We start from the raw sequence: 16,774 nt of genomic DNA, 5'->3' as shown, positions 1-16,774 counted from the left end.
GGCTGTGCTCTGGGCTAGCCCTGGCAGTTCACCTAATCGCTCACTCAGATGTTCAACTAATGCTGGCCATGCCTTTGGTACATACTGTGCTCACTCCCACAGAGAACAGCTGAAGGAAAGCAATCCCCTGCTTAAAGAGTGTTGGGGCTACCAGGCCGGGACCTCACACCTGTAGCTTCTGCCCAGCGCCACCTGGTGGGCGACCCCGACTTCAGGTGTGTGAGCAGTAGATGATGAGTGCTTTCCCTCTCTCTCTCCTTGCCTCCCTCCCTTTCTTTTTTTCTGAGACAAAGTCTTGTGTAACTCATCCTGGACCGGGATCTGATACACAGTCAAAGACAGCCCTGAACTCCTGATCCCACTGCTTCCACCAGCCAAGTACTGGAGACACAGACACATGCCCCCACTCCGGACTCACCAACTCTTTGCGTCAACTGAAAAATTGAAAAAGGGCCATCCTGGCAATAAACATTTAGCAGCTGTGGAGAAGTCACTTACCACAAAGAGCTTTCTGCTCTGCAGTAAATGCAAAGGAGGCCAGGGTTGGAGAAGCTGACCACCAACATGACACTTAATGGTGGTACACTGCAGTCACCTAATTAAAAAGTGTGTGTGTGTGTGTGTGTGTGTGTGTGTGTATGTGTGTGTGTGTGTGTGTGTGTGTGTGTGTGTGTGTGTGTGTGTGTGTGTGTGTGTGTGTGTGTGTGTGTGTGTGTGTATGTAGCTGCAAGGTCAGAGGTCAGCTCCCTCCTGCCACCTTATACAGTCCAGGGATCAAACTCGAGCTGTGAGGCCTGCATGCAAGTGTCTCTACCATCTCTCAGGCCCACCCCCCTTTTCACATGGTAAGAAAAGAATGATAGAGTCCTGACACTGTCCCCACCAGCCCTCACACCTGCTGGCTCTCCCAACATCTGGACCACTGCAGAGGTCAGGGAGCTGCCTGGCTTTACAGCTGCTCTGGATGCCCAAGGCCAACTCTGTACCCAAGGCTAGTGCCTGTCACCCAAGCCCAGATCAGCCTGTCCATTCTCCTCTGCACTTCTGTCCTGGATGTCTTGTTGGATGTGCTGAAGTCTCAGCAGATCTGCAGTGGAGACACCTGACTGCTTATTGCCAGCCCCTTCCCATCAGCCCCCTACCTCGGCAGGAACCATCACCTCCCACCCAATGCTGCCTGCAACTCTGGCAGAGGCCAGCCACCTGCCCTCGCTGCTCTCCTGGCTCTGGATGGGGCCATGTAGTCAATGTCCCAACATGCCTCTCTCGCTTCTCACAAAGGACATGCCTCCCATGCTCATCCCATCTCACATCGCAGAAGGAAGGGCAATAATTGCCTTTGAAGAGGACAGGTTTACCTAGAAAATCCAAATAAATCAACTGGAAAAATCACTAGAATAAATGAATTCACACTAATGGTGAAATAAGAGATAAACTGACAAAAAATAAATTATATTCCTATATGCCAATAACATGTAGCTAAGTAGTAACAACAACAATAATAATAATAATAATAATAATAATAATAATAAAAAAATATAATAAATGTGTTGTGGAATATTTGTTTAACTAGGCAAAGATACATTTGTTTATGTTGTGGAATATTGCTTTAACCATGTAAAGGTGTATTTCATTTGTTTATGCTGCATTTGTTTAATGATGTTTTGCCTGCCTAAGGCACACCTGATTGGTCTAATAAAAAGCTGAACAGCCAATAGCTAGGTAGTAGAGTGATAGGCAGGGCTGGTGGGCAGAGAGAATAAGTAGGAGGAGAGAAGAGAGAGAGGGAGAAAGAGAGGGAAACGCCAGAGGCCAGCCAGACATGGAGTAGGGCACACAGAATGAAAGAAAGGTAAGAAGCCCCAAGGCAAAATGTAGATGAAGAAAAACAGGTTAAAATACGTTGCTAGTGGGACAGGCCTAAGCTAAGGCCAGGCTTTCATAGCTAATAGCAAGTCTCCATGTCATGATTTGGGAGCTGGTGGCCCAAAAGAAAGCCTGCTGCAATAATGGACCAGATATGGAGACGCACGCCTTTAATCCCAGCACTTATTTGACAGGCAGGCAGATCTCTGGGAAGATGAGGCCAGCAGGGCTTTATATCAAGACTATCTCAAAAAACAAACAAACAAACAAACAAACAAACAAACAAAGGGGGGCTGGAGAGATGGCTCAGCAGTTAAAAGCACTGTTTGTTCTTCCAGAGGTCCTGAGTTCAATTCCCAGCATCCACATGGTGGTTTACAACTGTCTGTAACTCCCAGGGGATCTGACGCCCTCTTCTGAGCTCTATGGGCACTATGTGTGCATGGTGGACAGATATGCTGGCAAAATACCCATACACATAAAAACGGAAAATAAATTAGTTTAAAAGTAAATAAACAATGAAGAAAGTACTTTATTCTCAGTGGTAACATCACATTAAATGTTTAGCATTAATTTAGCATAGTTCTAAGATACTAATTTTTAATACCCTGCTCTTATGGGGAGGACTGGATATACAGTAAAGGCAGCACCGTCTAAGTTAGTGGGTTGAAAATAATATTTATTAAAGACCCTGAAGCAGTGCTGCGTACTTTAAAATCTATTAATGGAGACAGGAGTGTGGTGCACACCTGTAATCTCAGCATTCATGAGGATGAGGCAGGAGGTTTGTGAGTTCGTGGTCAGCCTGGATGACACAGCATGACTTTGTCTATAGCTAAATATGGATTCCATAAATGTTAGAGAATGTCAGAGCCCGCCCTAACTAACTAACTATCTATCTATCTATCTATCTATCTATCTATCTATCTATCTATCTTTGTGGTGTAGGGAGTCACAGCCCAGGTATCATACAGGCTAGGCAAACACACTACTACTGAGATACAATTTCAGCCTCAGGGAATTCTTTAAAAGGGACTGATGAGAGGCCAAGCAGTGGTGGTGCATGCCTTAAATCCCAGCACTTGGGAGGCAGAGAGGTTGGAGGATCTCTGAGTTCGAGGCCAGCCTGGGCTACAGAGTGAGTTCCAGGACAGCCAGGGCTGCACAGAGAAACCCTGTCTCAAAAAGAAAGAAAAAAGAAAAAAAGCCTGGATCCATCTGCAGCAGCTAAACAGAATCTGTGGTGCATGCCAGTGATCCTAGCACTTGGGAGGTGTAGAAAGGAAGACAGGAAGAAACAAGTCATCCTTGGCTACAGTTTGAGGCCAGCCTGGGTCACATGAGACCCTGTCTCAAACAACAACAGAAAGCAGGGAAGTGACAGGTTAGGATGTGGGTCTGTGGTAAAGGCCATGGGTTCCATCCTTAGCACCATAAATTTAAAAAAAAAATATCAAATAAAAATATCCAAATGTTACAATTCTACACTAAAGCAAAGCGAAGGAAACCTTTGAGCATCCAGAAGAACAGTGACCTGGATTACAGCCTATCAGAAAGGAAAGAATCCATGAGCTGGGGTGGGGGGTGGGGTCAGGGGTGAACCTCAGAAGACCGGGTGGGGACAGCTCAGCCACAGACCAAGTTCTCAGCAATGCATGAATGCGTGCGCGCGCGTACACACACACACACACACACACACACACACACACACACACACGCAGTAACAACAGTCACAGCAGCAGTTGAAAATGAACATTTAGGGCTGAGGGTATAGCATCCTGAAGGCCCTGGGTTAAATCCTGAGAGTGGAGAGGGGGAGAATGGCTGGTAGTGTGCATTTGGGCTCAGGGTCTCTGAGACACCCACACCACAGTCTAATTCTCCAGCTAAGCACAAGGGGCAGTAGCAGGGCCAAAGGAGCCCAGCCCGCGGAAACAGACCGAGTCCTCTCTTAGGCCCCAACTTCAGTGACAGCCCCAGCATCCTTCCATCCTCTGGAGGGTGTCATCCATGGAGGGCTGCACTCCGGGACTTCACCCTGCCAGGGCCAAGTTCACTGAGTAACACCAACCAAAGGGATCACTGTGCAAAGGAGGGGTCAGGAAATGGTCCAGTTAGACAGGAGACCTCTGCTCTGACCGTCTACTGCTTTGCAAGGTGGCTACAGGTAATAATTATGCAACTGCATATGCCAAGGTGGGTTTTCAACGTTCTCACCAAATCGAAGTGCTGAGAACAGAGGAAGTGGGTTAATTAGCTTGATTAGCACATTCCACAATACATGTATGTACTGAAGCGTCATACTGTCCCCCATCAACATTTCCAAGTACAAATTGTCAATAAAAATCACACACACACAAAAGTTAAAAAAGCCACCAACTCACCCCCTCAAAAACAAAGAAACAAACAAAAAAAACCAACCACCCAGGTTTCTCCCCTAGCCTTCCTGCCCCATTGGGAATCTCTCTATGGAAAGGAATGCCTTGTTCATGTGTGACATGGAGCAGGCGCTAGAAAAGGCACGTGGAAAGGGAAATGGACACCTTACCCATCAAACCACAGCTGACGCTCAGAGTCACAGTTACCTGGGCTCTCACTGTGTGCCAGGCACAGTGGAAGGGACCCGGCAACCATTGCGGTCAGCAGCCCCACGGCAGCAAGGGGGCGGAAGCACAGAGTAATTTCTTGGAGGACCAGTCGGGAAGGTGCCCGCAGCCAGCGCCTCTTCCCTCCCGAATCAACTGGCTAGAGCTGCCTACTGAGGTGTAAGCACATGGGAAGGCAGAGGTGCTGAGGACCTTGAGAAAACCTCGGGCCTGCTTGACCATGGTCTGAACCAGAACGGGATGTAGGTACCGGCAGCCTCCCAACCCCAAGCCTCAAGTCCGGCGGCCCCTGGGCCATCCACGGAGGCCAGCCTCCGGTCTTCCCAGTACACTTAGGTGGCTGCCGCGCTCCAAAAGGGGCTCACAGACCCGGGCCTATTTCCGCTCAGTCCTGCCTCCAAGCGAGCCACTCCAGCCTCAGAAGGCCAGAGGAATCCTCTGCTGCGGTTTCTCCCATCCCCCACCTCTGAGCGCCTAAGACCCCCAGCTCTTGCAGGCAGTGAGGAGGCAGCTTTGGAAGCAGAAAGACCTGTGTTCACCTCGGGTCCTGCCCAAGTCACTTCGGCTCCCAGAGCTTCTGGCTGCTGAAGGGTGAATGAAGAAACACAAAGGCTGGGCAAAGGGCTCTCTGTCTGTTCCTTATTCCTCCTGTCCACAGGAAACACCAGTGCAGCCTGGAAGAGCTCTGCTCTTTGCACAAGGGAGCCTGCAGTGGAAAGTACCACGCAGAAAGGGATGGGGGAATGAATGGAGGGATGGCGGCGGCCCAGAGCACTGACTGCTCTTCCAGAGGACACACATGGCAGCCCACAACTGTCTGTAACTCCAGTTCCAGAGGATCTGACACCTTCACACAGACATACATGAAGGCAAAACACCAGTGCACATAAAACAAAGACAAACAAAAAAAGAAAGAAAGAAAGAGAGGGAGGGAGGGAGGGAGGGACAGGAGGCATCCTGGGACCCAGGGCAGCAGAGACATCTCAGTAATCCAGGGCACTCACACAAGGGTGCAGTAAGCCTATGCTGGGTTGTGTGTGTGTATGTTTCTTATCTCTAGCCTTCCAAACCGCCCCTCAAAGAATGGCCTTGACCTCCACTTTATAAATCCTTTTTGGGAAGATTGTTTTACATTTTTTAAGCCAGGCAGTTTGGCTCACTCTTTTAATCCCAGTGCTCAGGAGACAGATGCAGATGGATCTCTGAATTTGAGGCTAGCCTGGTCTACAGAGTGAGTTCCAGGACAGCCAGGGTTACACAGAGAAACCTTGTTTCAAAAAAACAAAAAACATATCTGGGCTGGAGAGATGGCTCAGCAGTTAAGAGCACTGGCTGCTCGTCCAGAGGACCTGGGTTCAGTTCCCAGCAACCACATGGCACCTCTCAACTGTCTATAACTCCAGTTCCAGGGAATCCCATACCCTCTTCTGGCCTCCTTGGGCACCAGGCAAATACATGGTACACAGATATGAATGCAGGCAAGACACCTACCTATACACATGAAAAGCAATTAAAAAAAAATTTTTTTTTTAGGGGTTGGGGATTTAGCTCAGTGGTAGAGCGCTTTCAGCTCTGGGGAAAAAACAATTTTTTTTCCATGTATGAGTATTTGCCTGCACATATACAGGTGTATTGTGTGCAGGTCTAGTGCTCAAGGAGGCCAGAGAGGGTGCTGGATCCTCAGGAACTGGAGTTACAGCTGGGTGTGAGCTGCCTTGTGAGTCTCCTGCAAAGGCAGTGATCATTGAACCAAGTCTTCAGCTCCCGGAGCTCCACTTTATAGAGGAGCAGACAGGTTCAATCATCTTAACAAGCTCCCTCAGAAAGAATCCAGGCTGCAGCTCTTCTTCAGGATGACCCCAGCCCTACCACCAGCAACAGCTTGCCGAAGTGAGAAATTATAAAGATAGTTCAGGACAGCCAGGACAGCCTGTGCCGGGATGCTGCTATCCTTCCAAACATAAGAACCAGACAGTCCTGCTTCGTCCCTCTGGTCACCATCTGCCCCTGTTCCAGCCTGAGTTCTCTCTCCTTGCCCTTCCTGTGACTTCACTACACACAGCCGCGTGGCACCTGATGGAAAGGCCAGGCCTGATGCTCTACAGCAGTAAAGACTGGACTGGTGGGTGGATGAATGGACAGGCAGATGGCTAGAGAAGGGTGGGCGTTCTAGATAGTTTTATGTCAACTTATCACAGCCAAAGTCAACCGAGAGGAAGGACTTTAATTAAGAAAATGCCTCCGGGCTGAAGAGATGCCTCAGCGGTTAAGAGCATTCATTGGCTGTTCTTCCAGAGGACCTGGGTTCAATTCCCAATACCCACCCATATGGCAGCTCACAACTGTATAACTCCAGTCCCAGGGAATCTGACACACTCACATAGACATACATGTGGGTAGAACACCAATGCACATAAAATAAAAAATTTTTAAAATAAATTGAAGGAAAAAAGAAAATGCATCCTTAATATTAGGCCGTACAGAAGCCTTCAGGGCATTTTCTCAATTAATGATTGATGTGGTAGGGCATAGCCCATTGTGGGTGGTGCCACCCCTAGGCTGGTGGTTGGTCCTGGATTGTATAAGAAAGCAGGCTGAGCAAGCCATGGAGAACAAGTCCGTAAGCAACACTCCTCCATGGCCTCTGCATCAGTGCCTGCCTTCAGGTTCCTGCCCTGTTTGAGTTCCTGTCCTGACTTCCTTCAGTGATATGGAAGTGTAAGCCACATAAACCCTTCCCTCCCCAAGATACTTTGGTTATGGTGTTTCATCACAACCATAGAAACCCTAAGACAGTGGGTGAGCACACAATGGACGAGGACTGGATGAAGATCTTGCTGACAGCTGGCTAGGTGGATGGATGGATCCACAAAGTAGGCACCCAGATACAGGAAATGATGAATGGGTAGATGATGGAAGAATGGCCAGATAAATGGATGCTCTAGTGAGTGGGCTGGTGGCTAGGTGGCTAGAAGGATGAGCAGATGGAGTGCTAGGGGACAGCCTCAGGTCACTGTATGAAAGAGACCTCAGACAGCTTTGCCTATACAGAATGGCCTGGCTTCGGAAGTGGTGAGTCCCTAACTCTCTGCAGGATTATTTTCAAACAGTGGATTTTAGCCTTGTAATGTTGCCACCCTTTAATATAATTCCCCCGACCATAAAATGATTTTCGTTGCTACTTCATAACTGTAATGAGCTCCTCCCTTCTCGGGCTTTGTTTTTGTGCATATGAGCCTTATAGCTGCCTTGCCCAGGTACTGGCTTTAGCCTGGGGCCTTCTTGGGGACTGTGCTTACTATAGGCCACATGAACTGTGTCTAAGAAGGCTGTCAATCTTTTCTGAGTTTTGTGCCTTAAGCTATAAGCAGTAAGATGTGGGCTTGACATGGGGCATTAGTCCAAAGGGAAGAAGGGACATTCTTGCAGCAATAACGTGGCTGTGGCTACATAAAGGTCTGGTATACAAATTTTGGGGGCTTGGTTTCTTCTGCTACCCTGTCCCTGTGAACACAGAAGCTGTGAGTAATGGATCTTTAGCAGGGTTCCTAAGGGTGTCCACTTTTAAGCTTCTGGATTCTCTCTCTCTCTCTCATATTCTAGAATTCATTAGGTAGATCAGGATGGTCCTGAACTCACAGGGATCCACCTGCCTCTGCCTCCGCAAGCATTGGGATTAAAGGCCTGCACCGCCATGCCTAGGCTCTTTTCTAGTCATGGCTCAAGCGCCATTAGCCCTGCTGTGTGCCAGCCCTGGCACACAGCAGCGACCACAAGAGGAAAGGAGAGTGAAAAAGGCCAGAGACACGGTAAGAGTGATGGTATGGGAGACATCCTTCACCATCACTCTGTGGAGCTGGGCATAGCCACATGTCGAAACCCCAGCACTCACAGGGTGTAAGTAGGAGAATCAGGAGTTCAAGGTCATGCCCACCTACATAGTGAGTTGGAGGTTGGCCTAGGTTAAATTAGACCCTGTCTCAAAAACAAAACAACAACAATCAAAAGCAGAATGCGTATTCTATAAAAATATGGGGTTACACACTCCATAGGACAGGGGTGGGAATGCATACATTGGGGTACTTCCAGGCCACTGCTCCCTGCAACCTGCTTGGGCTCTGCTCGGCTCAGCTCTCAATCCCAGGCAGCTGTGTAGGGTGCAGGTTCCCTTCTCTACCTTTTCTGGTAGGACTGCTTGGGGGTAGGAGGGAAGGAGCCCTCAATACACAGCCCAGAGTCAAAGCTGCACCCCTCCTACCACACCCCATATAAAGACTGGGGGACACCTGTGTTCCTGCCTGCAGCGGGTCTCAGTGCATGGGTGTCGGGGAGACCGAGGTAACTCTGTTTCCTTCCCAGACAACATGCTTGCCATGGCTCTTCCCTGACCCTAGGAAGGAGAGGCAGCCAGGGCCGTCAGACCTGGACACCCACAGGATTCATCTGGCCCAGTTTCACTATCAGTGCTGCTTCCCCAGGCTAAGATCCCCTCCGTCCACCTTTTTCCACAGCCTCATCTCCTTCCTCCAACTCTGCTTCTGGTTTCTGCTCCAGTGCTGGGGACAGCTCCTGGGCTTAAGCACTGGGCTGGGACTGTAGGCTGCTCCGTACCTATGCAGGATATGGTAAAGTTCCAATCCACATGCCAGACATGCAGGGGAGCTCACAGAAGCCTCCTCACTTCAGGGTCCCCTACCCACTACACCCTCCGAGGACACCTCTGGCAGCTTAGAAAGTCTGAATGAAAATAAACTCTCCTTCATCGCAGGTCCACACATCCTGCAGAGATCCCAGCAAGAGAGGCAGGGGCATGCCCAGCACCTGCCAAAGCCCCACACCTGAGTGCTTCCTCCTGATCTACAGCCTGTGTCTTGGGAACAATAGCACCATTGACAGAGGCCTCAGGGTGGCACCAAGACCTTAAGTTATCAAATCAGGGGACTACAGGAGACCAGTCTGGCAGACACATGCTGTGATCAATGAAGTGCATCCTTCAGACCTCCTGACTGTCTAACTAGTGTCCTCTTCTTGTCCTAGGACTCCACCCAGGATGCCACCCGACACACTCATCTCTCTCCCTGGCCATTTTAAGGAGCTCTGGTCGGTGCCTGGCGGAATGTCCTCAGGTGGTGTTGGGGCTTGTCCACTGTTTCTCTCATTCCACCATAGTTGTGAGCTGGGTGAAGCACTCTTGTCCCTTCAGTGAGGGCTGGCACTGACCTTGGTGACATTCTGGGGTGGTATTTGTCAGGTTTCTCCATTGTCAATTTCTGCTCTTCTCCCACTGAACTCCTAGGAAGTCGAGGCATAACTCCTGCCCAAGGGGTGAGGGGTCAAGCTCCCTCCTTGATGAGGAATTATCTCACACAAATCATATGTTTACTTGTTTTAAGTAGGGAACACTTCATGAATTTGTGTGTCATCCTTGCACAGGGCCATGCTAATCTTCTCTGTATCATTCCAACTTTAGTATATGTGCTGCCAAAACGAGCACTTTTTTTATTTAAATTTTGAGACAGGGTCTCATTATCCCAGGCTGGCCTCCAACTCCCTATGTAACTAAGGATGGCCTTGGATTTCTTTTCTTTTTCTCAGGTGTGTGTGGACATACAGGTGCCACACACTGCACATATGTGGTGCTCAGAGGTTAACTTTCAGGAGCCAGATCTCTTTCCTTCCACTGTGGGATATAGGGGATCCACTCATGCCACTTCCCAGGCCCCAACCTTGAACTTCCGATCCTCCTGCCTCTACCTCCCAAGTGCTGGGGTTACAGGTGTGTGATGCCATGTCTGCCTTTAAAATTTTGTTTTATTGGCCAGGTGGTGGTGGAGCACACCTGTAATCCCAGCACTTGGGAGGCAGAGGCAGGCGGATCTCCATGAGTTCGAGGCCAGCCTGGGCAACAAAATGAGATCCAGGACAGGCACCAAAACTACACAGAGAAACCCTGTCTCGAACCCCCCCCCCAAAAAAAAACACCTTTGTCTTATTAACCTGTATTAATACACATAATACTGGGATTTGTTGTGATATTTTATGCATGTATGGATTGTATTTTGATCATTTTCATCCCCCATTAACCCCCTTGCCCTCCACCCACTAATCATCCTCTTCCCAACAATCCACCTTTCCCGCTCTCATGTTCCCTCAACCCCGTTTCTCTTCTTGGAGACCAAATGAGCCCCATCAGCGTTGCTGACAGGAACATGGGCCAGAGGTTTTATTTACAGGAGCATAGCTACCTTACCAGTGGCTTCATCATTAAAGAATATGGCTCTTCCTCCGCCCAGCACCCATTAACTGTCTATAGATCTTTAGGGAGAGAAAGTCCTCATGAACCCTCCCCAATGGCTACTATTAACTGCCTATAAATGTTAATGGAGAGCTGGGGCCTTGTGAGTTCCTCTCTAGCCCATGATAGGATTTTGACGGGCCCAAGCTTATACAGCCATATCCATTGCTTTGTTTTTTAAATGTAGTTCTGCAAATCAAATCCAGGGTTCATACATGCCAGGAAATCATTTTACCTTCTGAGTATATTCTCAGCTTCTGGATTTCTCCTGTATGGGGACTTTTCGCATTATTAATTCATTTACTTATTTATGCTCTCATGGATATTTATTTCATACTCTAAAACCTACTGTGTTTGATCCCGCTCTCCCTGGTAAGCCAGGGCAGTTAGTGAAATGTAGACAGTGAACCTCATGTCTAAGAAATAATCAATCATTGTCTCTAGAGCACCAATGGGTTGGGAATCAATGTCCAGGCAGAGGTGTAAACAAAACCAGCAGTCTGAGCCCACAGCACTTTGGGAAGGAACCTCATCTCTGAGGAACAGTGCTCCGCTGTATTTGAGAATTTGTAGAGATGGCAGAAGAGCCCCACCGAGCCTCAGGCCCTGTCCGTGGTCCTGCCCTGCACCTTCTCCCTCAGCCACAGCTGGAGGATTCCCGCACCGGCAGCAGGGCTGCTGCAGACAGCAGTGAGGACCAAGGTGCTCAGGAGGAAACACGATAAAACTGAGTGGGAATGAGGGATGAGCCACAGGCTGAGATTTAAGAAACTAACGAGAGACAAGAGGCCTGACCCCTTTAACAAGCCAGGATCCTGGAGGGGACTGTGCCAGAGTCACATGGACTAGCGGCAGTGCACAGTCCTGGAGAGAGAAAACAAGCTTTAAAAAAATCAAAAGTAGACATTTTGGGGCTAAATAGAGAAATGTGTAAAGGGTCTGCATAACAGACATGATGATAGTTTATGTAAGCTTAAATGTGAGGATCATTTGGGGGAGGGGCTGGGTTACAATACATGGTGCAGTATGATCTCATTTCAGGGAGAAAGCTACATGTAAGTGCAGGGATGCTCTGGTCACCACCCTAGGGGACAGGAATATAATAGATCTATTTTTGGCTGTCCACATTTGCAACCTGCTCTAGTCACCAGAAACTCCAGCTATGATCTAAGAATCATTTAGTAAATAAAGGAATCACTGGCCAGCCCCCGTGTGCGTATTAACCAGGTCCAGCCCTATTAGTGCTTGGGAAACAGTCAGACAATTCATCAATGACATCTGTAGAAATCTGGCCCCTGCTGGATGGGCTGGAAATGGCTTCAGGCTTCAGACAGGGGTGAAAGGGTAAGCAGGAACATGGGCAGAGGAGAGACATTTTCACATAGTTAAAGGCTACACTGCAGAAGGGAAACCCAGGTGAGTCTCTGTGCAGACACAGGACGACTGAGCGACAAGCAGGTTTGTTTCTCAAGTGTAGAGGGAGCAGGGTCTAAGGACAGGAGGTGTCTGTCCAGCCTGGGGATATGGTCACAGGGCTCTGGCCATTCCCACGCCTCAGGGTCTGAGTCTACAATTCTAGGTTTCAGCCAAAGCAAGGAGGAGCCTTCACACCAGCAACCTGTGGCCTCCTGTGTTAGGGGCTGCGCAGCCTGTGGCCTGTGTTAGGGGCTCCTCAGCCTGTGGCCTCCTCCTGTGTTAGGGGCTCCTCAGCCTGTGGCCTCCCGTGTTAGGGGCTGCTCAGCCTGTGGCCTCCTCCTGTGTTAGGGGCTCCTCAGCCTGTGGCCTCCCGTGTTAGGGGCTGCTCAGTCTGCTCAGGTGGGAGATGCTGGCCAAGAAGGGAGACTCTGCTAACCTCTGTAGGAGAAAGGTGGAGGCAGCAGCAGATGCCCCAGCAAAGCAGAGAGGAGGCAGAGAATGGGCTTCAAGAGGGATGGGGGACCAGAGTCCTTACACCTGCCTCCCTCCTCCACCTCCTGCTCTTGGGGATTCCCAGGTTCTGGCCAGTGCCCAGACACCTAGAAAGGGATAGTTATTACCTCCCACTTGTCAGGTGACAAGAAGGCACCAGCCCAACTCCTCCCACGTTCTAAAATGCCACTCTGATCTGTCCTGAGAACAGAATGCCACCCAGTCCACATTTGAGACCAAGATCCCAAGCTCCCCACATACAGCCTGAGGTCTCAGTTGGCCTTGGGAACCCAAAGCTCAGCGGGAGCTTCTGAATCCAGAAGACGCGCATCACTGCAGGGCTACATGAACACAGTGCCCTGTCCTCCCCTCCGACACGGACACTAGCCCCTGTGTGGATGGCAAGAGGACACTAGCCCAATGGGCAGTTATTCACGACACACTGGCCCTTCAGATCCTGCCATTCAGACAGGCTAACAAGCCCCCACAATTCTGCTCTGTGCCACCCGTGCGGCCCTACACCAGAGGCTCAGCTCACCACTCCTCAGCTTGGTCCTGGCCGCCGGCGGCAGCCAGCACAGCCCGCGGCCAGTCAGGCCTGCCCATCCAGCTTGAGTGGGAGGACACTAGGAACTGGGCCAGAATCCAGGGTGGCCCCAAGCAGACATCTCCTGTTCTAGGTTGGGCAGGTGCAGCTAAGGACCTGCCCCTGTCACCCTGAGGCCTGGTGCGGTGCACCCATACCCCTGCGACTTGACGTGTGTGGGAGGGGGTGCCCAGAGGCTCGATTTGAGAGCTCCTCGGATTGGGGATGGCCCGGAGGGAAGGGCAGGTGGACAGGCCGGCCGGCCGGCCACCGCGGGGGTGCCATGTGACGCACAGCCTCCCCCCAACCCCCGGGTGTGACCAGAGCACGGGGTCCCGGTGGTTTCCCCCAACATGGGGACGCGCCCGCCAGCTCCTTACCTCCTCGCCTTGGCCGAAGCGCAGGCCGAGCGCCGCGACGCGCTCCACGCGTAGAAAGCCGTCGGGGTCGCGGCCGCACACCTCGAACACTTCGCGCAGGCGGCGCACGGAGCGCAGCAGAGCCGCGGGGGCGCCCGCCCAGCCCGCGCCGCCCGCCATCCGCGCCGCCCGCAGCTAGCCCGAGCCCCGCGCCGCCGCCGCCGCCGCCGCCGCCGCCATGGCGCTCGCACCGCCCGGGTCTGCGGCGCGCAGCCTCCGCCCGCGGCGGCCGCTCGTGTCAGCCGCTCGTGTCTGCCGCGCGCCGCGGGCCCGCGTGGGGGCGGGGCGGGGCGGGGCGGGGCGGGGCTGCAGACAAAAGGACCCGAGCCGCCCCAGGCCCCGCCCCTCCTAGACCTGAACCGGGGCTGGGTGGGGGAGAGGCGGGGAGGTCCGGCTCCCCGCGCCGCCCGTGCACCCCGCGACTGGCCGGTGCGCACGTCCTCTGCCGGTTCTGGGTGTTCCCTAACCTTAGTGCCTTTGATTGCTACCATTCCCTTCCTTCCCGGGAAGCCGAGACGCTGCCTGGAGGCCACGCAGCTTGGTGAGGGCAAGGGAGGGACGCGGTGAGGAGGTGCGGGGACCCTGGAAGGGTGGCGGGTGGAGAGGACTAAAAGTAGGTGGCAGGAAGAAAGAATGAGGGCTTCGGTTAGGCTTGGTGTGGCCAGGACCCCGGAATACCTATGGCTTGGGAACCCAGAGCTCCTGTCCTCGCGCACTTTGCTGGCAGCTCCGCAGGCTCTAAGCTCAGGGCCCAGGACCCCATCCTGAGTGTGGTGACCCAACCCGTGTCTTGCCTCCTTGGTGAAGTTCAGCTGAGCTTCGTCAGGCCCTGCGGAGCCCAGGCATAGTCTGCTGTCCACCTCCCACCTTGTTCAGCGCAACAGCCAAACCGGTGTGGTTGTCCCCACTCGTGCACAGACCTTGCCTGAGCACCCCTCCAGATCAGCACAGTTTTCTTCCCCGGGGAAGCCTTGTCTTTCTGCTTCACCTAAGTTCTGAGCCTTTCTTCCAAACCCCCACATATTTATGAAACTGCTAGAGTGAGCATGTCCCTCACCGTGTGGGGGACACTCTAAAGGTCATGATAGGTCAGTCACTTCATGTCCCCGATCTCCAATCAAGTGTGAGCCCAGAGCAGATAGTCAGCCCCATTCCCTACAGGAGCCCAGAGCAACTCCACGTCCTGGACAGGGGAGCGGAGGGGACTTTGATCCGGTTCAGCACAAGGACTGCAGGTCCTGCCCTCTCTCAGCCTCAGTTTCCACTCTGACCTTCAGGGCGACTCTCAAATATGGATGTTGTGCAGGGATTGCTGAGGCCCCCTGTAGTCCTGACTCCAGGGGTGAACCAGGCTGTTCCCAGCTCTTATTCTTCTAGAGGTCAGCGCTCCCTAGGAAGAAAGCTGTGAGGGCTTGAGGGTCAGGACATAGTGCGTTCATAATGTCAGCCACTGGAGAGGGAGGTGTACTGTTCTGAGAAGTGGGTTTTTCCTCTGGTAGCTGGATGCTTCTCTGTGAGGTACTAACACATGAGTGAATGAATGAATGAATGAATGATGAATGAATGAATTAATTAATATAAAATGAAAGGCAGGTGGCAGCTGGGGTTTGCCCCTAGGTGGGAGCTGCAAGAATGTCTCTCAGAACCCACTCTCGCAACACGACCTCCAGAAGGGACACTGGGAAGCAGGAGGCCTCACTCACCTCAATTGGCTTAGGTGGGGCCTCAGGTCAGTCCCAGGGGAGCCAAGTCCGAAGCCCATGGCCACATTCCAAGTTCTCCACAAAGGCAGAATGGAAGCAAATCCCAAAGCCCCCCCCCCCCCTTTACCAGACTCCTGGGACAGTTTTGAGCTCTGTAGCCCAGGCTAGCTCCAGACTCACAGTTTTCCTGCCGTTTCTCCAGTGCGGAGGTCAAAGGCCTTTACCACCACACTGACTCCTGCCTCTCCTCACCACTGGAAGCTCCCTACCTCCTGCCTCCAGACCTGGGGTCACTCACTCTTACCACTGCCTTTTCCACTTCCTGTGGACCATTCCCTTCCAGACTCTGTGGAGGTGGCATCTCCTACAGGAAGCCTTGTCCTGTTGGTTACGTCTATGCGCTCCTTTGTAAGGGTCCTAACTGCAACCTCGTGAATCCTCGCGAAGGATCAGAGGGGAGTGCGACAACCCGAGAGGGTGTCGTGACCACAGGTAGAACCAGGAGCTCTTCAGCCACAGCTCAGAAAGCCAGCAGCCACCCAAAGTTGAAGAGACCAGGGAGAGACTCTCCTGAGGGCCTCTGCAGGAGCGCAGCTCTGTCACTACATGCCCGTGACCTTCTGACTTCCAGAAAGGAGAACACATTTCTGTTTTCTAAGCCACCAAGCTTTGGATGCTTTGTGGCAGCCCAACAGCCATGGGCATTAACATAACAGTGTGAGTTGTCCATACTAAGTCATGTCAACAGCTGAGCTGAGCAGAGGTCTGTCGGTTTTCCTGTCTGGAAAGCAGGGGTTATAGTTTCTACTATGCGGAGATCTGGGAGGTATTTAATGAGTGCATTGTGTCTTGCCCCGGATCTGACACACAGTGGCCTATCCATGTGTCCGTGGAGGCAGGCTCAGAGCTAGTCTACAGGGAATGTATCGCTGAGCTAGGATCTCATGTAGCCCAGGTTGGACTCCAGCTTGCTACGTAGTCAATGATGATCTTGAATTTCTGATCCCCCTGCCTCCACCTCCCAAATGCTAGGATTCCAGGCCTGTGCTGTCCCAGGTTGTTGATGATGCAACTCAGGGCCTCTTGCCTATTCTTCACCAACTGAGCTTCATCCCAGCCCCAAAGGGGTGCATCTCTTCGTAGTCAATCCACGAGTCTTCACTTCACCATCCAGGCTGCCCAGAAATGGGGCAGGACTCGCAGGTTCTTCCTCCTCACAGATATTTCTCAAACCATGAATAATTATCACTTTGGAGAGGAGAAGGTGCTAAAATTATTTCCCTTCATCACCTGTCTTTAGCTGCAGAGTGCAGAGCGCACACACACTTCCAGTCACCAGCAGGCCCCGGGGGGGGGGGGGGGGCTGGCTGGAGTTCTGGGATTAAAGGCAC

At 51.7% G+C, this 16,774-nt stretch overlaps 1 protein-coding gene and 1 non-coding gene across 2 annotated transcripts in view; both read right to left on the bottom strand.

Annotated features, from left to right (window-relative positions):
• Positions 1–13,963, bottom strand: part of Rab11fip4 (RAB11 family interacting protein 4) — a 104,105-nt gene extending 90,142 nt beyond the window's left edge. Inside the window, exon 1 of the mRNA XM_036194625.1 lies at positions 13,642–13,963. Within this exon, the coding sequence (XP_036050518.1) occupies positions 13,642–13,800 (159 nt within the window). The 5' untranslated portion in view covers positions 13,801–13,963. The remainder of the gene's footprint in view (positions 1–13,641) is intronic.
• On the bottom strand, positions 9,861–9,966 carry LOC118590448. Its single transcript, XR_004945750.1, has one exon. It is a non-coding gene; the product is annotated as a U6 spliceosomal RNA (small nuclear RNA).
• Positions 13,964–16,774: the final 2,811 nt, after the last annotated feature.

Source organism: Onychomys torridus, chromosome 8, assembly GCF_903995425.1.
Source record: "Onychomys torridus chromosome 8, mOncTor1.1, whole genome shotgun sequence".
NCBI classification, from domain to species: domain Eukaryota; kingdom Metazoa; phylum Chordata; class Mammalia; order Rodentia; family Cricetidae; genus Onychomys; species Onychomys torridus.
The sequence above is the reverse complement of the archived record's forward strand: the minus strand, read 5'-3'. Positions and strand labels throughout refer to the sequence as shown.